The sequence below is a fragment of the Phoxinus phoxinus genome (genome assembly GCF_949152265.1).
Source record: "Phoxinus phoxinus genome assembly, chromosome: 23".
Taxonomy (NCBI): Eukaryota; Metazoa; Chordata; class Actinopteri; order Cypriniformes; family Leuciscidae; genus Phoxinus; species Phoxinus phoxinus.
Window position 1 is genome coordinate 10866752 of NC_136898.1, and position 24870 is coordinate 10891621.

The 24870-nt window shown below is 41.0% G+C and overlaps 1 protein-coding gene across 7 annotated transcripts in view; it reads left to right on the forward strand.

Moving 5' to 3' along the window:
• Positions 1-20267, forward strand: part of opcml (opioid binding protein/cell adhesion molecule-like) — a 169771-nt gene extending 149504 nt beyond the window's left edge. For 3 of the 7 annotated variants that reach the window (XM_079598665.1, XM_079598661.1, XM_079598667.1), the window contains 4 exons: positions 16754-16888; positions 16982-17102; positions 19037-19188; positions 19549-20125. In XM_079598665.1, coding sequence (XP_079454791.1) covers positions 16754-16888; positions 16982-17102; positions 19037-19188; positions 19549-19661 — 521 coding nt within the window. In that variant the 3' untranslated portion in view covers positions 19662-20125. Of the gene's footprint in view, positions 1-16753; positions 16889-16981; positions 17103-19036; positions 19189-19454 lie in introns of all 7 variants that reach the window. The other 4 variants (XM_079598666.1, XM_079598662.1, XM_079598664.1 and 1 more) reach the window with 3 other exon arrangements.
• Positions 20268-24870: the final 4603 nt, after the last annotated feature.

Sequence of the window (24870 nt, forward strand, 5' to 3'; positions counted from 1 at the left end):
AAGTATAGGGAGAGCGGCTAAATAGCATCATCCCTTATAGTAGTGCCTCTTAAGGCATAATAGCATATATATGTAAATATAGATATATATGAAGGGTAATAGCATGCTCATGGGACACATTGTCAGTGAGTGATGCTTAAACATTGAAGTGGCCTGGGCCGCAGCGCGGGGCAGGAACACTTATACATATTAGGCATTGAAGTGACCTGGGCCGCAGCGCGGGGCAGGAGCACTTGTACATATTACCATTGAAGTGACCTGGGCCGCAGCGCGGGGCAGGAACACTTATACATAGTCTTCTAGACCGAGAGCAGTTTAGCCTGCAACGCAGGAACCTCTAGGTTACAGAACCTAATAAATGTAGACGGGGAGGCCCAGCCTGCCGCCATACAGATATCATGTAACGAGATTCCGCTATACCAAGCCCATGAAGAGGCCATGCCTCTCGTGGAATGTGCTCTGATGCCCAAAGGGCATTCCAAGCCTCTAGATGCGTAGGCTAGCGCAATGGCGTCCACTACCCATCGAGATAGACTCTGTTTCGTTGCGGCTCGTCCCTTGGAGCGCCCGCTGAACGAAACAAAGAGCTGCTCCGTCTGTCGAAAAACAGCGGAGCGGGACACGTAAGCTCTTAATGCCCTGACCGGGCAAAGGGAGCTATTTCCGTCCTCTGAGGCCGGCATGGCCGACAGGGAGATGACCTGAGCCCTGAACGGTGTGTTGAGGGACTTAGGCACGTACCCATGCTTCGGTTTCAATACGACTATAGAGTCGTTTGGCCCGAACTCCATACAAGAAGCTCTCACTGAGAGCGCTTGCAAGTCTCCCACACGCTTCACTGAAGCGAGAGCCAAAAGAAACACGGTCTTGAGAGACAGGTGTTTCATGTCAACTGAGTGAATAGGCTCGAAAGGGGCCCCTTTCATAGCGTTCAACACTGTAGAAAGGTCCCAAACGGGGACTGAAGGAGGCCTTGGAGGGTTTAACCTCCTGGCGCCTCTCAGGAAGCGGACCACCAGGTCGTTCCTGCCTAGTGAACGGCCAAGCGTTGGATTAACGAACGCTGATATGGCAGCCACATAGACTTTGAGCGTGGATGGGGTTCTTCCCTTATCCAATAGCTCTTGCAAGAAGGAGAGAATCTCCGGTTCTCCACACTGAAGTGGTGACAGACCTTGATCTGAACACCATCCAGAGAACACCGACCATTTGGAAGCGTAGAGCCGTCTAGTAGACGGAGCCCTAGCTTGTTCGATCGTGTCTAACACTCCTCTTGGGAGGTTAGCGGGTACCCGTTTATGGCCCATACGTGTAGGGACCAAAGCTCGGGGTGAGGATGCAGAATCGAGCCCTTGGCCTGTGAGAGGAGGTCTCTCCTCACTGGAATCGGCCACGGGGCAGTACTTTTCAGTCGCATCAAAGCTGGGAACCAGGTCTGATTCGTCCAGAATGGAGCAACTAGCAGTACTGAGCATCCGCTCTCCTTGATACGCTCCAGCACTTGAGGCAGGAGTGAGACAGGAGGAAAAGCATAGAGCGGGCGGCGGGGCCAGACTCTGGCCAGCGCGTTCGCGCTCTTCGAAAAGAATTCTGGGCAATGAGCGTTTTCCTGGTTTGCAAACAGGTCTATTTCCGCTCTGCCGAACGTTTTCCACAGCAGACGCACTGTCTGTGTGTGTAGGGACCACTCTCCCGTAGGAACGTTGTTCCGTGAGAGTCTGTCCGGGCCTACGTTCAAGTGACCTGGCACGTGCATTGCTCTTAACGAGCGCAGGTTGTGCTGGGCCCACACCAGTATGCGTTCCGCTAACCTGAATAGGTTCCGGGATCTCACGCCACCCTGGCGGTTTATGTAGGCTACTACCGACATGTTGTCCGAGCGGACCAGGACGTGGTGTCCTTTTATCCGGGGACAGAAGCGCCTCAGCGCAAAGTCCACTGCCATCATTTCCAGGCAGTTTATGTGCGGTAGTTCGGCTCGCTCTGACCACTGGCCAAAGAGCGGACTGCCGTCGAGCAGTGCTCCCCAGCCTGAGGTGGACGCGTCCGTGGACACCACCTTCAGGCTCGAGGAAGTCCCCAGGCTTACACCTGACCGGTACCAGTCTGACGCTCTCCATGGTGTCAGGGCTGAAATGCATTCCTGAGTGACCTTGAGGCGATAACGACCGTGTAACCATGCTCGGCGCGGTACGCGCGCTCTCAACCAGAACTGTAGTGGGCGCATGCGCAGCAGGCCCAACTGCAGCACTGTTGAGGCTGAGGCCATGAGGCCCAGCATTTTCTGAAATCTCCTGAGTGGCACTATGTGGCCGCTGAGGAAGGATTTCGCCATTGCAGGGTATTTTGCCTGCGCTGTGATGACAGCTGTGCTGTCATAGACAGTGAGTTCAGATCCAGTCCTAAAAAGGAGATCCTTTGACTGGGAAACAGTGAACTTTTCTCCCAATTGACTCTCAGACCTAAGCACTCGAGGTGATCGAGAATTAGGGTCTTGTGGCGGATGCGTTCTGAAGGTGATTGAGCTAGAATCAGCCAATCGTCCAAATAATTCAGAATTCGAATGCCGCGGAGTCTCAGGGGTGCCAGCGCCGCGTCCATGCACACTGTAAATGTACGAGGTGCTAGAGACAGGCCGAATGGCAGGACTGTGTACTGATATGCCTGGCCCCCGAAGGCGAATCTCAAAAATCGCCTGTGACGTGACGCAATTTGTATGAAAATACGCGTCTTTCAGATCTATTGCCATAAACCAGTCTCCTCGGCGAATCTGCGCGAGGATAGCTCTGGTCGTGAGCATTCTGAACTTTCGCTTTGTCAGCGCTTTGTTCAGATGCCTGAGATCTAAAATGGGTCTGAGACCCCCGTCTTTTTTCGGTTCCAGAAAATATCTGCTGTACAGACCCCCTTCGCTCTGAGCTTGAGATAAAGGCTCTATGGCCCCTTTGCTCAATAGCTTCGCTATTTCGGCTCGAAGTAGATGTGCTACTTCTGTTTTCACCGTAGTTTCGACTTTCTCCGTGAAACGGGGAGGGCGTCGATGAAACTGTAGCGAATAGCCTCTTTTTATAGTCTCTAGCACCCATTCTGAGACCCCGGGAAGTCATTCCCATGCATCTGCACGTGTGACTAGGGGTTGAATGTAATCTGGGCCCTGGTCGCGAAATGGCGGCGACACGAGAGCAACCGTGTGCTGTGACATGGACGCCGTGGCGTGTGAGGCGGGGGGCATGTTTAACACAGTATGCATCCCGCGCGCGCTCAGCTCTCTGTGTCGAGAGAGAGCGCGCGGGACGAGTCCCGTAGGGCTCGTGATGTTTGTGAATAAACGTGGGCGCTTGGTGGCGGGCACATTTATAACACCGGGAACACTGTTTTTGTGTACTGACTGACCGTTCGTTAGTTTCGTTTTTACAGAAACCCGCGGAACGTGCAGTGTGTAGTGGTTGTGGGCACTTGGCAGTGGGTCACGCTCACTACATGTAAAACACAATCGGCATGAGCCGATTTTATGTGTGCAGACCCTGTGTTGTTCAGGGCTGTGCTTGCACGGGTTGAAAAACCGGGCTCTGGTCGCGAAATGGCGGCGACACGAGAGCAGTCGTGTGCTGTAACATGGGCGCCATTGCAGCGTGATGCGGGGGCGCGCTTAATCGAGCGGGCAGCCCGCGCGCGCTCTCAGCTCTCTCAGCTGAAAAAGGGAGCGCGCGGTGCGAGCCCCGTACGGCTCGGCATGTTTGAGAATAAATGTGGGTGCGTGAACGCGGGTACATTTATAGCACTGGGAAGTACTGTCTATTAGAACTGACTGACCGTGCATAGGTTTCGTTTCATAGAAACCGTGTGACATGTAGCTTGTAGTGATTGTGGGCGCTTGAAAACGGGCACGCTCACTACATATAATGCACAATCGAAATGAGTCGATTTATGTGTGCAAGCCCTGTATTGTGCGGGGCTGTGCTTGTGTGTACAGATGGGCACTGGGTCGTGGGCATACAGTTACACACATTACATCATCGGCCATGGCCGGGACACCGTGTAGCACAGAGAGTACTGTCTATCAGAACCGACTGACCGTACATTCGTTTCGTTTTTACAGAAACCACGGGACATGCAGTGTGTAGTGATTGTGGGCACTGAAAAGCGGGCACGTTCACTAGCTTACATGTGAAGCACAACCGACACGAGTCGATTTTATGTGTGCAAGCCCTGTATTGTGTAGGGCTGTGCTTGTGTGTACGAATGGGCACTAGGTCGTGGGCATTACGGATACACACATTACACCATCGGCCGTGGCCGGGACACCAGTAAATACATTTTCAGATTTACCTGGGGCGTCGTGAAAACGGCGTCTGTGTGCAGGCAAACGGGCATTGATGCCGATTTGGTGACTGCAAAATACACTGGCACGGTCGCGAATGTTGGGACTGTGCGAGCGAGACATTTTAGTGAAATCCGGCCGCGGCGGGATTTTAACACTGTAGCTTTCCTCGAAGCAGAAATGCGCATCCTGGCTGAAAACGGGGCTTTCCGGGACTCCGCGATTTCTTCGTGAATTCAGGAAGAAAAAGGCGCGGGTCGTGAGGACGGTAACGTACGTTCCTCTGCAGAAAAGCAGCCATCCAGCCGGTAAGCGCATCGATGCTGGTCTTTCTCCGTCGACGCTCACGAGCGGCGGGGGAGGGGAGATCCTCGGAGCTCGCCCATCCCTCGCTACCCGAAGCGAGGAGAGAACAGCAGTCGTCCTTCACAGACACGGCTTCATCTTCCTCATCCATGACGGACGCGGCGGCACACAGCGGCCCTTGTCCGTCGGTCAGAGAGTCCAGCGAAGCGGGCGGAGGAGCTAGCGGCAGCAGCGGCGAGCACCTCGTGGTGAAGGGAGGTTCCGGGCTCCGCTGAGCACGGCGCTTTTCACGGCGCGGCACTACAGCGGGCGGGAAAGGGTGCAGCTTCAGTAAATGAACGCCAGGCGAGTCCGCAGAGTCACCGTAGGCATCAAATTACAGCGATGGCAGCCGCCATCGACGAGAGCTGAAGCTGCGTGATACTCACAGGCAGGAAACACAGCACGTGGTCCCTGTCGCTGAGCGGGGCTCTACACGAGCCACAGGAGGTGCGAGGCATCTTGAAAAAGACGCTCGGCTCTTTTAGTGTGGAAAAACTGTGTGACGCGACGGCGAACACACACACAAAACACACACACATAATGTAAAGGATATTCCACGCCGGAGAAGCGCAGCAGGGAACGGCGGCTGAAGGCGGCGATGACCAGCGGCTTCAGGTAAGAGGCGCGTCCTGCTGAGGTGCTTGTATCCAAACGGCTGTGGTGGCTCGAATCCAATCCAACGATGCGTGCAGCTTCGTGAATTTAAGAAAATCGGCGTGTTAGACAGCTATGCTCGTATTTATAGGCCTAGGCCACGCCTGTTTGGGCGGGAGGTGACGCAGAAGGGCGCGAAGCGTCCTCATTGGTCAGCGTCCTGGCCTCGCATAGGCTGTGCTTTTCTGGCAGAGCAGCCAATGGGTGAGCTGTATTGCTCCGCCTAGGTTGTATGCTTCAGAAAAGCGTTTTACAATATTACAAAATTAAGGATTAATTTTTGGCTTCAATCTCGACAAAGAAATATCTTTCCCGTAGCGTTCTTCGACGCAGTACGAGAGAACTCTACGTAAGAGAACCGCACATATTGACGAGAACGGATGAAGACTGAGGTTGAACACAGGGACTAAATACATGGAGCTAACAAAGGAGCTTGATGAAGTAATTAATGAACAGGTGGAGACAAAATAACTAATCAACAACAAGCTAGGGTACAGAGGGCAGAACTAAAAACAGTGAGAACACGGAAAGACCAGACATGTTACAATTTAAAGCCTAAACATGTACAAAAAAACAGCTTTCAATTATACTGTAATGCTGACTGCCTATAATTAATGGTCAAAATTGAGGGGGGGAAAATCATAGATATCAGTAGCGGTATTGGTGATCAGTGATGCCTTCTTTCATAAGATACCATTAAACAAATATTTAAAATACAGACTACTGTCTTTATGTTGATTCTACATTAATTTGGAGATTAAATGTGAATTTATTACAATATAAAAATATATTAGAAACTTTAATATTTGGTTGTATTAATCGCAATTAATTACAGATTTTTTTTTGCAATTAATGAGTTCATTTGTTTAATCGATTGACAGCACTAATATATATATATTGCATGCTTCTATGAATCTCGCTATCTCTCCCTCCTTTCCATTTATATATCTAACTTTCCTAACTATCATTTAACCTTAAACTTTAGAATCGCTCTTTTGCTGCCTTCCAAGCACGGGTAGTTCCTTCAGTGTACGCAAATCTAGTTTTATAAACAACATTTATTCAAAATGCAATTATAATGAGGAAATGTGAATGATGGGAGTTCAGATTCTGCAGAAATCTGCTGAGCTTTGGCAGAATCGCAGGCCTAGTTATATCCACATATTATATAACCTACACACATATAAGATTATACTCATAGTCAGTCTTGTGAGAAGTTATGCTTCTCCGATACATGTAGAGATGTGACCCCGAGCAGGGCTGGCCTGGTTATCAGCTATCTGTCAGATTAACAGTGGGATCAATGAAGATCTGCCAGGACAAGCCATGGCTAATCCACTGTAGTTTTACTCTGATGGGACGAGAATGAGTGCGGCCACTATGAGACTGCATGTTTAAAAGCATTTACAGTAGATGTTTTCTCTCTACTGTTTTGTTGAGAATCATTTTGTCAGTAAGTGCACATTTCCTCCGCAGCTTCCTTTAGCACCAGCATCATTTACATCGCCTGGATATTGTTTCAAATGCAAAATGATATTGCAAGTACAATTGCAGTGTACATTATTTGTTACATTATTCATTCATGCAATGAGCAACCCTCCCTGTGTGCTTGGGTTTTTATGTGAAACATCTGATGGAGAAGGCATTATCTGACTGTTTCATTATTTGCTAACGATGAACATTTTGAATAATGCTTTCACACAGGCTCTTCTCTCTTCCCACTGAGTGAGAAAAACCCAGTGAATATTTCACAACCCAACTGTAGCATTGGGGAGTAACGAAGTAGCAATGCTACTAACTCAACTACATTTTTTTTCTCAATTTCGTGACAATAAAATGACTCCCTGAATAGAATTGTAGCGGTACATTAGTTGATTTAGTCGTTTTAAAAAAATAAATTAATATATTTTGATTCAGCAAGGATGCATTAAATTAATCAAACATGAGAGTTAAGTCATTTATGCTACTCGCTACAAACTATTTCTATTTTAATCAAATGCTGTTCATCAAATAATCCTGAAAAATATTATATCAGTTTAAACAAAAATATTGAAATGTTTACGAAGTGTTAAATATTAAACAGAAATGTTTCTTGAGCAGCAAATCAGCATATTAGAATGATTTCTGAAGGAACATGTGACACTGAAGACAAAAAAACAGCTTTGCCATCACAGAAATGTATTTAAAATATATTAAAATAGAACATTCATTTTAAATTGTAATAATATTTCAAAACATCAAATATTTCAAAATGGTTTTTACTGTATTTTTGGTTCAAATGCAACCTTGGTGAGTAAGAAGGGACCTTTTACACATAGTGTCCACACATTTTTATAGAAGCATTTTTAAAGCACACATTTAGGTAATAGCTAATACATTAATTTATAATTTATTTATATAATGGGTTAATATATATATATATATATATATATATATATATATATATATATATATATAAAATTAGCTTCAGTTTTTTTATTTGTATTACTAACTACCCTACAGAAATGAAAACTGCTTAGATTAACTGGTTTTAGCTGGTTTAACATGGCCTAGCTGGTCTCCCAGCATGGTCAAAATCCTTCTAAGACCAGAAACACAGAGAGACCAGCTAAGACCAGATAATAAGCTTATATTCCTTTCCAGTAAGGTATTTTAAAGTATCTTGATAGTATAACTGGATTAAATGATGAATATCTTAGTCTAAACACACTTAACAGTCTGAAATCCAACCTTGATGTTTTTGTTTCTGCATTTTCCCTGTCAGTTCAGATGTCTCTCATTCGAACGGCTGCTGTCCTTTTGTGATGTGATGAAACGGGGATCGTAAACATCGAGAGGAATCAGGCTGATGTGGGCATCTCCATTTTGTAGTGTCTCAGCTGTGAGAGGGCTTTGTTTAGTCCTGGAACCATGACAGTTTGCACATCATTCTCTCTCTCTCTCTCTCTCTCTCTCTCTCTCTCTCTCTCTCTCTCTCTCTCTCTCTCTCTGCCATGTCATTTCTTCCTCTCCTTCTCTCTTCTGCTTTTATACTGGTTACACTTGACAGAGCTGCTCATGGTCAGTTAAAGACAAAAGAACACAAGTAAAGGCTTAAAAAGACAGTTCACCTAAAAAGGAAAATTCCTCATGTCATTCCAAACCTGTATAACATTCTTTATTCTGTGGAAAACAAAAGAAGATATTTAAAATGGTTTTCTTGTTCGTACAATGAAACTCGATGGGGTTCAAAACAACATGGGACCCCATTGACTGTAATTGTATGAAAAAAAAAGAAACCAAACAATCTTTTTTTGTGTGTAATTAATTATCTATAATAAATCATAATGTGGGTTGTATGTTTGTGCTTAATTGTTTAATTACTATACAGCATGTAAACATAGAACAAACAGACTTTAGATTTTCTTTCCGTGAAATTACGCATTTGCTAATATGCTCTAGCGTTACATCAGTGACTGTGCCATCCTTCCCCCGGGTCACATACTAACTAGTTCATATTCCCTGTCCCAAAACCAGTGTTATCAAGCCATGCTCATGTGTTTCAAGCACAATCAACCTTTTCTCCATCTTATTAAACCAGTCACATAGTCAATGAATCCTGAAAAGAACGCGTATTCCCTGGATGCATTCCTGCCCTCTTATCTTTCCATTACAAACTCACACGTGTGTCTTATGGGGCCGAGGGGACGGCGTCATGCTTCCCCGTCACGCCAGCCAGGAGAAAGAACGAAGGAGGGGGCAGCAGAAGCTGGGAGGCCTTGGTGATAAATCATTATTTATTTCTATCTGACAGAATTAACAGTCTGATGAACGCACAGAGCTTGACTTGTTTTTGGCTGCACTGATTTATGGGGCAAATTTGCCAAAGGTTTTATAGGGTGGCCGGATGATTTTTTTTCTGGCGGAATCTGTTGACAAGAGCAATTCATTGTTACACTGTACACACAGGTGAGGCTAATATTTTACACATGCATCAATGGAAACGTGGTGTAAGGAACGTAGGCCAGTAAGAGCTGTGTGTGTAAACTGACGCTAGTCTGCGGTCTTTAGCGTGCGTTCTTGTTAGCGCACGCGCCTCCCACGCCAGAGACCCCGGTTAGAATCCCGCTCGAGTAGGGCCGGTTACAGTGGCATAGGTTCAAAGCAGAGAATATTTATGTATCCTATTTTGTCAAATGAAGGGTTTTAACAAGATGAACAAGACTATGAACCAGACTGTTTTATGTTTTGGCAAAGGTGGCTAATTCGTACAATATACGTTTTTGTAAATTCGAAACGTACTGTGAAGGTTATGTTTTGGGATGGACCTTCATGCTTACTTTTTTCTAAAAATCATACATTTTCATATGATTCACTTTGTACCAAATCTCCTTTGAGATCGGGTTGCTGACTGTACATAATGAACCTTTCGTCAGCTGCTCAGACTCTGAAATATATGTAACAACAATTTTGGCAAAAATATTTACAATTGGTATGTCATAGAGTGCTAATGCCACTAATGTCAAGCAAACCAGTCAAATACAGTAAATAGACAAACTACTAGTAATTATTTTAATGTAAAATGGCTATACTTGAATATTAATATGCATGTACAGTAGGTGTAAGGTATACAAATATTCCAGGATCATATAACTTTAGAGCGTCAGTGGGTTTGTATGATAAACATACTGAAGTTTCAGCCTTCTAGCTGATTGCGAAGGCTTCAAAGTAAAAGCATGCGTGTCTATATACTTTTAATAAGCATTTGTTATGCAATGGAAAATGAAATAACCCCTATTACCAAACAGTTCTCACTGTTCTTACATGGAGAAGAGGTCTGACCGGTCTCTTTGACAGCCCCAGGCTTTGTAAACTACAAAAAGTGACTTTGGGCCTCAGTCAGATCCTATTTCTTTTTATGTGTATGCATAAATCATGATTTTCAAAATCACTGGCTCCCTAAAAACACTTTCAAGGAGAATCAAAGAAAATGCATAATAAGTATCACTACTTGGGTCTCTGAGGGTTAAACAAGACCAACGGAAAATAGAGTATAATAATGTTAATGTGCCAACCAAAAGATATGGCCAATCATAGGAGCTTCACCATCACTGCAGAATGACAACCAAGAGAGCAGATCCATTCGTTGTAAAAACGACATCCCACCGAGCCGTAATGGCCTCTTCCCTCTCAAGGGGACACATTACTAGACAGTAATTGATTGGCAGTTAGAAACGAAATCTCTGTTTTAATTAGTGTGGCTTGACTTTGACTGGCTTAATGAAGATGCGTTCCTATATAAATTATTCCGTAGCGAGTTATTTGTTTGGAGGCACTTGTTTAAATGTGAAAGAGTAAAAAAGAAGTAGAGAGAGAGTATAAAAAAAGAGAGAAAGGTCATTCAGGAGTGGAGGGCCAGCAATGATCAGTTTCACTGAACTGTGTAACCATGGTGACCTGCTGCCTACCGGGGCATGATTGGAGGATTTAGACACTCTGCTTGAGAGATGACAGCAAAATACAGACGGCGTTCCTTCAACAGCTGGGGTTCAAGTACTGCTTTTCTTTCAGTCTGCAGGCAGTGCAGGTATTCGTTCAAAGATGCGTCATTCCTTTCCCATTTTTGAAAACAACCTTCGTTCAATAATGAAATATCGGCTCGCTACAAATGTCTCTCAAATATGTATATTTTGTAAGGTTTTATTCCAGTGGAACAGTAAAGTAATAAAGCAAGATTTAGGAATAATGACATTTCATCATTGATTTCATCATTGTGTTTCTCACACAAAGCTATCATTTAGCTTTAGAAGACATGGAATGTAGAGCACCCTTTGTATGAAAACTCATTTTGGGTTCCACAGAAAAAGACAAATCATATGGGCTTTGTATAAAAAAGATATACACTGTACATACGCGCACGCACGCACGCACGCACGCACGCACGCACGCACGCACGCACGCACGCACGCACACATTGTTTAAAAATGTAACATTTTGCAAACATAATGCATAGAGCTTGGAGTCAATTGTTTTATCTGTGATAATGCAATTAAAAAAAAATATAAATTATGTGGACATAATTTTTGGCCAGGCTGTGATATATATATATATATATATATATATATATATATATATAATTTAACTAGAAAAAGAAAAGCTGCAGTTTTAGGGCTGATAAGAAATATTAATGACCGGTACATACCATCCCTCCATTGTCAAATGTGGCTACAAGTAAATTCGCCACTCTGAGGGTGAGTTAATAATGACAGTTTTAATTTTTTGGTGTACTGTCCCTTTAAATTTGGACTCTCTCTCTGTCTCTCTTTTTACCTTGTTTCTTCTTTCTTGCTTGCTCTCTCATCCAAATGTCAGACCTTTCTGCCTTGCAGCTTTCCCAGAGCCCAGGTCAGATTGAATGGGGTAAGGCGAGATAAAGCACTAGTGTTTTTAACAATAGCCCACAACAAAGTGATAATAGAAAAGGAAAAATATCAATTCCGTGAAGCTACCACAGGTCCTCGGGCAGTTTTTGAGGGTGGATTTCAGCTCCATGCCTGGTTTGCGTTTTTTTTTTTTTTTTTACCTGTTTATCAGAAAAGTTTTTTATGACTTGCTGCATGTAATGAAAGCAAGTCCTTGTAACATCCTCATTTTCCCAGTTATAAACATTACGACTTCCTGTAATTAGCTTAGTCATTGCTTTACAATCTGAAGTAATCATCATTTGAATTTCTATTAAGGAGGTAGTCCATTTAGGGACGATTGCAAAACGCAATTAGGTATGTTGACAAACAGTAATGACGGTCAGCGGCTTATTACGAAATCATTAGCACACTGAAATCTCATTATATGTGTAATATCATTCCATAATGTGTTTATTAGTTGATGAAGGAGCCCAGAATGCCTGCTGTGGAGTGTTAAAGCACATGCTCACATGATGATACAATGAAGCAGTAGGACAGCATTTGAAGCTCAGTCATTGGCCTAGCAAGCTTCACGTCGCATTACCGGAAATATTGAATGACCCGTTTTAATGCATGAAGCCATTGACCCACTTCAGTGTATTTCGTGGTTGCCTCAGAGTCTGGAAAATTTCTGATTCCATTTCACTTTGATACATGGATCCCCTGCTTTGGGGGACAACACACTTTAAAAGCATGCTATTACAGTTAAGGGTTGTTGACTAGTCTTCTAGATTAGCGAGGCTGACTAGTTTATCTACTTCTTTCCCCCTATGTTTTTGTTTTTCCTGTGATGTAAGTGTATGAATTAGTGATGAGAAGGTTTCAGCATGTTGATATGTGCTTTAATGTTCTGAAACTATCAACATGGTAAAACTCTCTCAAAAGACACACACACACACACACACACACACACACACACACACACACACACACACTACAGGTCAAAAGTTTGAAACAAGCCCTTACCAAGGGGAAATTAATTAAAGCTGCAGTCGGCAGATCTGGCAGATTGAGTGGACTTAGCCAAAGTTTTGAATGTTTACAACTCTCATGCCCCTCCCCCACTACCACAGAGCACCCTCCCATCGAGTTTGTGCTCGTCAGTGCGTGTGCACCCGATTTTCTGTGAACGCGCGCCCGTCTCTTCAGCGTCGATCAACACCATTGAGTACTTACCATGTTTTCTTTTCCTTGGTTGTTTTGGACCTCCTAGCTCTGGTTGATAACCGAGGAATTGGAAGCTTGTTAGTAGATTTTCCCTCCGCCATCACGCTTCGCACAATCCAACACACCTGCGAACTTCAGGCGTGTGCATGTGATATTGTAACGTGCGCGAGGGGGGAGGGGGGATCTGTGGCGTGTGCACAAACTGTGATTGACAGTCATATCTCACACCCCCCTGCGCTGACTGGACCAGAAGAATCGGGAGCGGTGGATTTTTGCAAAACAAATAACAGGCTCCAGGTGGAGGTAGAAGCGCGGTTTTTTTTTCTAAAACTGTCTTATTTATGTTGTTCTGTCGGAGCATAGCTTCGGTTTCAGTGAATATGATCAAAAAAATCTTGCCGACGGCAGCTTTAAATTACAGTAATTAATTACTTAGTAATGCCCTCATGCCACGATTCGATACATATCACGATACTGAACTCACGATACGATATTATTGCGATTCTGTTAGACATGGCAAAATGTTAACATTTTTTTTTACTGTTGATTAAAATGCTAAATTTGGTATTACATTGTGGGTGTAAATAGGCTAGGACGTGGTGCTGGTAACCCAATGCACAGGACAATGGTGACACCAGAATAAAAATATTCATCATTCTGAAGCTGAAAACAGAATTATTTTAGACGAATATGCTTGCACTCTGTCACTGACTAGATATATTTAAAATAATGTACCGGTATGCCACTTTTTACTGGTAACATAAGACATTTGACATTATCAACACCCACAAATATTCCCCCATTGCATTATTATACATTATATTCAACATTATATAATAGTTTAATGTAGTACTGACACTAAAACTCTGAAAACTTTGAATTTGTTCTCTCACAATAGCCTAATATTAATTTTGGGTAAACTATTCACAATACAGATTGTCACTATCCACAATTGTTGCATTTTTGTATTGCGATATATTGTGACACGATATATTACAGCCCTATTAGTAATGCATTACACCGACCCAACTCTGTCTCTGATTGCATAAAACATGAATACAGGTTTATGGGAAAATGATTTCTGATGGATACGGATATGGATTAGTCAAGGTCTAAAAAAGTTTTCAATGACATTCATTAAAACTGAGACTGAAAATTCAATGTGTGGGGAATATAAAATCTCTCTCTCTCTCTCTCTCTCTGATCATCATGTTTAATAGAAAAAGTAAAAAAAAAGAAGGTAAAAACATGAGTCATCTTAATTCACTATGTGCGGATATTCAATAATACAACGATAATAAAGTCAGACATCTCCTAAATAAAGCCTTATCTTAATGTTGTCCCGTCTGCTTCAGTGGCGTGATCTGTATAAACTACTTTACTCTCCGACTGTAACAAGAGAGCGAGTCTTTCCCCTTGATCCTAATCTTCTAAATTTAGTTATAGGAGCATTTCTCACTCGCTTCTTTTCCCTCTCACTGACTGTACGCACAGCACAGGCCGCTTTATTTATGCCTTCCTGTTTACACTGTCATTCTCCTTTACATTCTAATAATCTTTTGCTCTGTTCAGGAGGACAGTCTCATGACGGCAGAAGGATTATTACTCAGTGCTGGATGTAATTGCTATGGGCCCGGTGTTTGCTTTCTGTCTCTTAAGTAAACATTATAAATCATTGCTGTTCACACCGTGGCTATCTACACTAACCCCATCTCCATTCCAAAATCAAACTGACCACTTTAATAGCTAAATATAAATGAAAACTACATGAGAATAAATAAAATGTTGCATCACCATCCGAGCTACACGCGTTACTGTATGCTCTTTGTCCGACGTATAACTACAGAGAGGTAATGAGTGCTTTTTGTAGAATAAACACATTCACTTTGAATAAAATCAATTCCCTGTGTGAATAAAAACTCGCTCTGTAAAATTAGAAGCACACTTCCTGTGAACGTAAAAGAACAGCAGGGTCAAACGTACAACTGCAGTTGATTCAATAAGTGTTGTCTGTGAAAAATTTGAGGAAAATCCTTTTGGCTGTACTTTACCATAAGAGTTTATGAAGTGAGAAACACTGACCTTCACTGGTAATTCTCAGTGTTTTAGTGGTGGTTTGAACATGCATAGAGTATCTTATAAAACTTTTATACGAGAACACCAAAAGGTTGCTGGGAGTGAGATTTTTAGAAAGCATCATTTGAAATGTCTAAATTGCTCTGATTTTTTCTGTCTGAACAACTTTTTTTTTGGTCTTTTCCTAGGCTTTTGTAAATAATAATACTCCATAATCTAAAATGACAAATATTCTAAATACATTTTGGCTTGAACACCTGAGCACGTTGATCATATTCAAAATCATAAAGGAAGTATATTATCTTCTGTGGAACACATCATATATTTTGAGGTTTTATACAGTGAAAGTCAGTGGGGTCCAAAACAATGTTGTATGGACAAACTTTGTTCAAAATATCCTCTTTTTTTACAGTATATTCCACATAGGGAAAATAGTCAAGTTTGGATTACGGCATGGAAGCTTAATTGTGACTTTTCATAACTCGCAAATCTGAGAAATAAAGCTTTTGTGTTATAAACTCGCAATTGCAAGAAATTGTGAAGATAAAAAGTCACAATTAACTTTTTTTATTCCATGGCGTAAACAAGCTTCCATACGAGGGTGAGTAAATGATGACGGAAATACTTTACTATAAGAAAACAGCGGTGTCATATGGTTCACTTCACACTTAAAGGCCAGTTTATATTTAAAATATTTAGTCTCTTCTCACATTGACAGATTCTTATATAATGAATAGTACTGTTTAAAATTAGGGGATGTCATTTTCAGGCTTTGGCTCATGTTGAGCGTAATCTGGGGGTGAACCATTGCTCAAACTTTATAAGCATTATGAGTCATATAAGGAGATATGCATAATTACCATCTTCTCCTACAATCCCCAAGGCCACGTTATTAGAAACAAAATAACAACCTAAGTCCACTCCTCAACCTTTCCACTAAATGAAGGACTGAGGCTGTATTAATGAGATGCCATGATGTGCAGTGTGTGCTGTGAGTGGCATTTGCACTAACTGGCGGTCTGAACCTGAGGGTGAAACTTTATTTCATTCCCTCAGAGGAATAACTGAATCGTTTCTTTGCTTGATAATAGAACTGGAGATCAGGTGGGTTTTGTGTAATGATCGAAAGCAACAACAGAGGGTCAGTCCAGGTCAGCCAAGCGTAACATATTTGTCTTATTGACATTCACCAACCTTTTTCTTCCTTCAGATTGAGATAATGTAGAATAAATGCTGTTCGTTTTAGACAGATCATAGCAGAATACGTGCGCCTGCTTTAGGATTCCTGAACAGTGGCGTTTCTCATGTTGCTTGAGAAAATACATTCCTCATGTTGGAAATTCATTTAAGCAAGAATGATTGTGGCATTATGACACTACTATGATACTTTCAGCTGCTGTCCTCAGAAAAAATAGCAGGACATAGGTTTGAGATTGAGTTATGAATGTATAAATGGGATGCAGAATGCTTGTGCTCATAGGGTATATAGGTACATATATATAATTATTTTAAAAAAAAAATCAAAAGTATTGATAAAAGTATTTTTTATCAAAAGTTATACTTTTTTTTAAATCAAAAGTATTTGCATACCGTGACAGATGTTCCTTGTAGCAAACGTACATCCCTATATCTCCACTATACCACTGTAGCCCCTCAGGCCTTTTACCCAGAGTCATTTTATAATGCATTGGTTTATGAATTTATGTATGTTAATATTACTTTAACCTCATGTGTATTGATACAGGTAACAGAATCATTACCGAGGGTGAATATGTGGAAATGACTGGAATCACCAAAGACATGTCCGGCTCGTACGACTGCATCACCTCGAACGACATCTCGCCTCCAGACGTGAGGACTGTTCAGGTTACTGTAAACTGTGAGTGTCTCATTCACTTTAAGCTAATTCCTGTTAATGCCATCCATCGCTTTTTTTCATGAATTCCTAAATTACACGTGATTCATTTCACAGACCCACCGGTCATTTCACAAGCTCAGAGCAAAGGAACGGCCGTCGGCCAGAAAGGAGTTATGTGGTGCGAGGCGTCTGCGGTTCCTCTGGCGGATTTTCAGTGGTATAAGGGGGAGCGCAGGTAAGGCTAACGGTTGATTTGATTTGATTTTGACAGTGAAAGTCAAACAGGAAATGTTTAGGCAGAGAGAGAAGCAAATGGGATTGGAACCAGCATCTCCCAAGGCTCAACAAACTGGTAGTTCAGGGGTGTCCAGTCCTGCTCCTGGAAAGCCACTGTCCTGCAGAGATTAGCTACAGCCCCAATTAAACTCACATAATCCAGCTAATCAAGATCTTGCTAAGCATTAGTGTTGTCAAAAATACAGATATTTCGATATTCTGTAGTATCGATACACCGATACAGGCTGTGTGTTCTTGCTCTCTTCTCTCAGGCGGCGAAGTGACACACACCCGCATCCTGTCACTCACTCGTCTCTTTTGCTCCGGTTGAATAGTGCTTGTATTGTGCATACATTTACTCATTCCCGCAGGTTTCGCGCTCACACTAAAAGCGCGTGCACCACATGTAAGTGGCGGCCTCATGAAGCTGTCTCTCAACTTGAGAGTACCAAAGTACCCGTCTTGCCGAGTGTTCAGGTAAATGCAGTTAGTTTTGTAATGTAAATAGTTGAGAGAACGCATGTTGTGTAACTGTATATTGGATTCGTGCATAAACTCTTAAAGTGACAGCAGCCTAATAAACCAACTGCTGTCTGTCATCAAAGAACAAGAGACTCACTGCTCTTGACTGCATAACTTTTGTAACTTTAATTGTAAGCATTAATCTGTATTGAATTTTTACAATAAAAAACTATCCAGTGTTATTTTATTTTTATTTGATTACTTTAATTTCTGTAGTATTTCTTACCTGAATAACATTAGACCTACCTGAAAAACCTAAAACCATGCTTGTTTCATTTGTCTCTTTATTCTATTGTATTTATTTGTTCTATCGTTTGCAATTTGGCTAGTTCTTTTTTTTATTAACGACTGTTTACTTGTATTTTTTGTAAATGTAGTTCAACGATTTAAATAAAACCCTGTGATGTGTGTAAGCTATTGCAACCAAATAACCCAAATTATCAAAACATTAAGAGATAATAACAAACTGTATATACGCATGTAAATATGTATGGCAGTATATATGTATATGGCAGTTTTTCTTGTGGCATCGAAAATGGTATCGAATATCTATATTCATTAAAGGTATCGGGCCCTATTTTAACGCGTGGTCTAAGCGCATGGTCTAAAGCGCAGGGCGCAAGTTCACTTAGGGCGTGTCCGAATCCACTTTTGCTAGTTTAACGACGGGAAAAATGGTCGGCGCGCCAGTCACATGGTCTAAAAGGGTTGTCGCTATTCTCTTAATGAGTAATGGGTGTGTTTTTATTTGAAATATTTGGGATGTTTGTGTGCTGCTGTGCATCCCTGTGTGTTTAATAACCAGAGTGTACGTGCGTTGTGGACCCGCCAATGGGCGCACATTACTAACGCGCTCTTTAAATAACAAAAAAAGAAACATTGCACCATTGACTTTAGACCAGGTTTCAGTTGGTCAATGGCGCAGTCTATTTCAGTTGCCTCAAAATAGCAACGCAGGACGTGAAAATGATAACTGCATCGGGCTGAAACTAGCTAAAAACACTTGCGTCGCGCTTGCGCTGCATTGCGCCGGGTGTATGATAGCGCCCATCGTATTGAAGTTGGAAATTCCAGTATCGTGTCAACACTACTAGGCATAGAAACTTCCAAGCGGGTGTGTTGAGGCAAGATGGAGATAATCTTTGCAGGACAGTGGCCTTCCAGGACAGAGTTTGGACAACCCTGCGCTAAGCCATGGTCCCGACAGACCTTGTTAATTAAAAATATAAAAATAACTGTATTTGTTAGACATTTACGTCACATGCAGCTGCGAGAGAGCGGCATGTTAATTTGTGCCGTCACCCGTCCGCTTACGTAGATTTAATAACGGCTCATCTTAACACGCTTCTAACTTGACCTCAAATTTTCCAGACTCCTCAACGGATTCAATGGGGTCAAGATCGAAAAAAAGGGTAAACAGTCCATGCTAACCTTCTTTAACGTCTCCGAAGAGGATTATGGGAACTACACTTGTGTGGCCATGAACACGCTGGGAATAACAAACGCCAGCATTATTTTGTACGGTAAGAGGCTCCTTCTAATAACTAAATGCATGTTAATTTATGCACAAAACCCATGTCAAGTATAACTTGGCACAATCAACGATTGTGTCAAATGTTTGCCTAATGCAATTACATCAGCTCTCGTCTTGTCACCTTGAGGCATCCACTAACTCTGGCGATGTTTGAGAGGTGTATTCGCAGCAATTTCTTTGAGCAGCGTAATGCATGATGATACACACGTTGGATGTTTGGGAGGTTGTTAACATGTGGGGTTTCTATTCCCGCAGGCCCCGGAGCGATGCACGATATGAACAACGCAGCCTTATCGCCAACCAGCTCACTCTTGCTTCTAACTCTGGTTTTAACTCTCTCTATCCTCAGCAAGTTTTGATGCTAAAGCAGCGCGTCCGCTTCTCCATCCAAACAGACTCACAGTCCCACACTCAGAGAAGGAGAGTACTTTATCGGTTCTTATCATCATCATCGCCATTTAAATCGTTTTCCCTTATGTTTAATTTCTGAAGGGAAGTGTCAGTGTGGGTTTATGGGTCTGTAATAAGATGCTTTGGGGTTTAACCGTGTTTTGAAACCGTGAACTGGACTGTGAATGGAGTCAGTTTGTTAGCTGGGTAGAAATAATAATAGAACCACTCTATGTGTCTCTCCAACCTTTTGTATGTGAAAAGAGAAGCAAAAATTCATGTAATTGTGAATAACTGAATGGTTTTTTTGCTCAGTATTGAACAGTGTGAATTGAGGTTACTGGTGTGTCCTGTTTTCCTGTAAAATAACATGATTTTCTTTCTTTTTTTAAATAATTGCTAAAAATGACAAACAGCAAAAAAGAAAGAAACAAAGAGATTTAAAAATGCTTCAGTGCGCCCAGAAAGTATTTGGACACTTAAGCCACACTTAAAAATGTGTGAATGTCATTATACCAAGTGGCATTTACAAGCAATGTAAATTGAAGGGTTATAAAAAAAACACTTTTTTTTATTAAAACTAACTTCACTTTTCTTGCATTTCCATTCCATTTTTTTTTTAGAGGATGTATGAAGTCTCCTGTTCTCCTCCAGTGTAGTTCAGCACATAAACTGTTCAATAAAAAAAAGTAAAAACATTTTTTTAAATAGTTTTACTTTTTTTTTTTTTTTTTTTTTTTATATGTCATTTATTCATGTAGTGGCAAATTATTTTATCCAATGTTTTGCTATCTAATGCAATTACACTCTAATTTAGGCTCAAATGTCCAAATACTTTTTGGGGAGGCTGTATGTGATTATTTGATTTACTGTACATGTACAGATGTATGCAAATACTGTTCTCTCTCTCACACACACACACACACACACACACACACACACACACACACACACACACACACACACACACACACACACACACACACACACACACACACACACACACACACACACGCACACACACACACACACACACACACAAAGACCTATGCGTTCAATATAATAATAGCACACAATTCCTAAAAACATCCATCAATACTCATCTGCCATTAATGGTGTTCAAATGATAAAGGAATCACAAAGATAACCTGCACGTGTACTTGTACTGAGCTGACATAGTTACAAGCAGTAGGATAGACTCCTTAACTGGTCTAATACGTTTTACGCTGCTCTTAGATATGTTTTTATCGTAGACACAGACAGTATGCCCTAATGTAAGCTACATAAAATCTGTTCCTCATATAAATACCCTTTAGGTTGATCATAAACGTACCAAATGGGACAGAGGAACCTTCCCTCTATCAAGTCCGAAGGGTGATTTAGTTAGTCTCGATATCCAACAGGTCAAATTTCATACAACCAAATAATATCAGTCATTGTATATTTTGTTGTAAATCCCTTTCCAGATACATAATGCATTATTTCAAACGGATTGAATTTGCTTTGGATGGCTCTACTGGAGTGTTTAAACTTCTTTCTCAGGTTTTTGGTGCTGAGTTTCTTTTAAGTGTGTATGATTTTGTATTCTTGAGTCTTGGTGAAGTAATTTTGACAGAAGCCAAAACTGTTATCGCAAATGATATAATAAAAAAATATGATATTTAATAACTTCTGAGGACAAAAAAAAAAAAAATCAATTCCAGTAAGAGACACATTTCGTTGCATATATCTGTGGGTGATAACCATCAATTTATCCGTGATCTTTAGCACTAATTTCCACACTAATATAATGTCATATAAATGTCAAATTGTGCATGTCTGAGCAGGTGACAGAAAATGGTAATCTCGGTTTCCGTCTATTTCATATTCCATATCTTTCCTTTCATAAGTCTGCAGATTTAGCAGACGCACGTTCGCACTCGTTACTCCACGAAGGCCGACCCGTCAACACACTCGTGAATGATTTCGGATACCCACCAGAAACGTCCACTTATTAGAAGCTAGCAATGTACGAGAGCTTAAAAGAACCGGTGAGGAAATACAGACAGTCACATGCACTCAACCCACACGACTAACTTCACAACGCTAAAATGAGACCTTGTCCGTGAGCTGTCTGCATTCAGCTTCAGTGAGCACTGTCAACAGCGCTAGACAAACACACTGAAGACGAATGCGAAAGTCCAAGGTTTGCCACATCATTGAGAAAATAAATATATGCCCATAGATTGTAAATGCCCTTTCAGTTGATTCCAAAGTGATGCTGCTCTGTGACCGACTGAATGGTGTTTGTGACTGACGTTAGCATGGCGGACTCTTGCAAAAGGTTCGCATGCGATATCTCTCACGGATACCAGATCATGTCATGTGAACGCCGAGTTGAAATATTAATTGGACCTCATTGTGATCATGACATTCATGAGCTCTTAAGTTAAGTATGACACTGTTCTTAACCATGCAGTGTGTTAAAAATGCTGTATGTGAACAAAAAAAAAAAGATATATATGCAAATGAATATTTATCCTGGATTTATTTGATTGTTAAATATAAGGACGGTGTAATTGCGGAGATCAACGCACCTTTTCCTTGTTAGCGTCGTGCCTTGCGTGCATTCATAAATATCATGTGGTAGTGCAATCGAATAGACTCAGTATCGACCCTGGAAACTTCCGCTTGGGTTGCATTTTTGTAAACAGCCGGCTTTGGTTTTACTCATTTAATTGAGTTATTTCAATGTTGCGGAGAAAAAAAAACATAAAATCATCTTTTGATAAGTGTCATTAAACATCGGTCTCTCAAATGTGTTTCGAGTGAAATTGCCCAATGATTTCTGGTGAGTTTTGTAACAGGTTAAAGTACATGAATAGGTTTTACTGTAGATTATTAGAGTATAATTTTGGTATGTTGGTTAACTTTTTAAAACGCTTATATTGTGACGGTGAAGACAGCGATGTCATTTTAACTGCTGGGATGAATTTCACAACCTTCAGAGTGATCTGTATACAGTACAGGATCTGAAATGGCATTGCAAACCCATTTAAGTTACAAACAGAATGTAATTGTTTTTCTTTGTTATTTTTTTTATTTATATATTTATATTTATTGTCATCTGAAGGGAACAAAATGGCAAACGTTCAATAATAGCACTCTGGATTTTTGCTGACCTGATCATTGTTATTTTAAAACTGCTGCGAGTATACATGGTACATCTAATCATAGCAACTGTGTTTCACCCAAAATCTCTTGGCAAAAAAAAATAATATTTTGCCCTCCCTTGCAAAACTGTATTGTATGTTTGTATTTATTTTTCTGACTGTCTCTATCTAGTTACGATTGTAAAGTGTATGATACCTTAACATTTGCAACACACAGCTCTCTCAATGTGCATGTACAGCCGTAGTTGTATTTTTCTTTTTTTTACTATTGGAAAATGAGTACAAGACTGTTGTATGTGTTCTGTGTAATAAAGTTAAGAATATTTTCTTCTAGTTTTGGAGTTGTTAGTTATCTAACGTATACTGTCGTGGAATCTTTTAAATATAGGGATGCGCGATATATCGGCACCATATGGGTTATTGATATTATTTAATTGTGCATTCTCATTTATTAGGTTACCCTTTATTTTTAAGGTGTCCTTGTTAAAGTGTATTATACATTTTAGTGCCGAGTAATAATAACTAACATGTACTTACTATAGGGTTAGGGTCAGGAATAGGGTTTGGTTTATGGTTAATTGCTGTAATTATGGATAGGTTACTGTTATTACTACAGTAAGTAAATGTAACATATGTAACAAGGACACTAAAATAAAGTGTTATCTGATTACCTTTGTCATCTAATGCTCACTTAGTTCATATTTAAAAAACACTTACAAATGTAGCAAATGAAATCCATTTTTCACATTGTACATTATAATATTGTGATGCATATATTCACTTGCAGCATGTAAAATGATTGAGTTTAGATTTTTAGTGTTTTCATATATTTATAAAAGAGGCTATATCGAATTTTATCATTGGCATTTGTATTCCTTAATCAGCAATAATGTGAAAACAATTATTGATTTAGATCAGAATTTAAATATCACTCCATCTCTATACTATTTTGAATAGAGTGCAAAAGCTGGGTTCCAGAAGTAATTTGGTTTTGAGTATTGAGTTTTAATAATAATTGAGTTATATAATAATTGAGTTTTGTCAGATTTTTTATACTTTTTTTGCTTCAAATCAAAGTTTGTAATATTATGATTCACCTTGTAGCTGGTTGCCTTAGTTCATGATTTATAATGCTCTAAAGAAATACTTTTTCGAAATCCCTATAAGAGAAATAAATGGACAAAATACTTATGGAAGAAAGTGGGCGAGCACTGTTGCACTATAAAGGTCGAAGAGGTCATAATATATTGTGAATATATTCACGACTTACCGATAAGCACAACCTTGAGTGCCTAATTGCTTTTATAACATTTTTATTTATTTATTAAGGACACATATTTTAATTTAAACTTTATTTTATTAAATACTATCGCCGGCTGCTGAAAAGTGAGCTCGGTTGGCAGTGATGTACTAGTCCAGCAGCAGCGAAATGATTATTGTAGTCTATCCGAATGTAAAAAGTAATTTATTAACCATTGTACCCTAACTCATGCGGTTCAATATTCCACAACAAGTTTCCCAGTGTTGACATGCTGCATGTTTTATAAAGACAGTTTACCTCGCACATCTCTCCCCACACTGGCCCTGCTCTATTGGCGATACGCTCACGGTTTGGCTGCCGTCCTAAAGATAATGCAGCCAAGAAATGTCATGTCAAGTTAATGCGGTCTGTAGAAATGCTTATTTATTCACATATTTGTCTTTCCAAATAAGCAGCTCTCATGGCATGTTCCAGAGGGGCGCTCCTGGGCACTCAGATAAAGACGTCCACCAGGAGTACAGAAGGCAGAAACTGAGCAGGCTTTTGTTTGCTTCAAGGGATGTGATTGTACCTTCACCTCCAAGCATAAAAGGTGATCATTCCCGGGCTTCCATCTTTTGTTTTCATGTTGAACATTAATAGCTTGTAGACAAAGGATTGGCAAGAAATCGGCAAGTTACGCAACATTTTTCTCACCTCCTCTACCCCCGGTTTAAAACTCGATGAATATTCAATTTCAACATCTGCCTGTTTGTTTGTCGAAAGCCAAATTCTACTTGTGACATCTTCCCACCATTTTTCTTGAAATGCAAGTTAATTCTTTGTATATCCATATCTATATTCTCATGGTAGGATTATGGTAATTTCT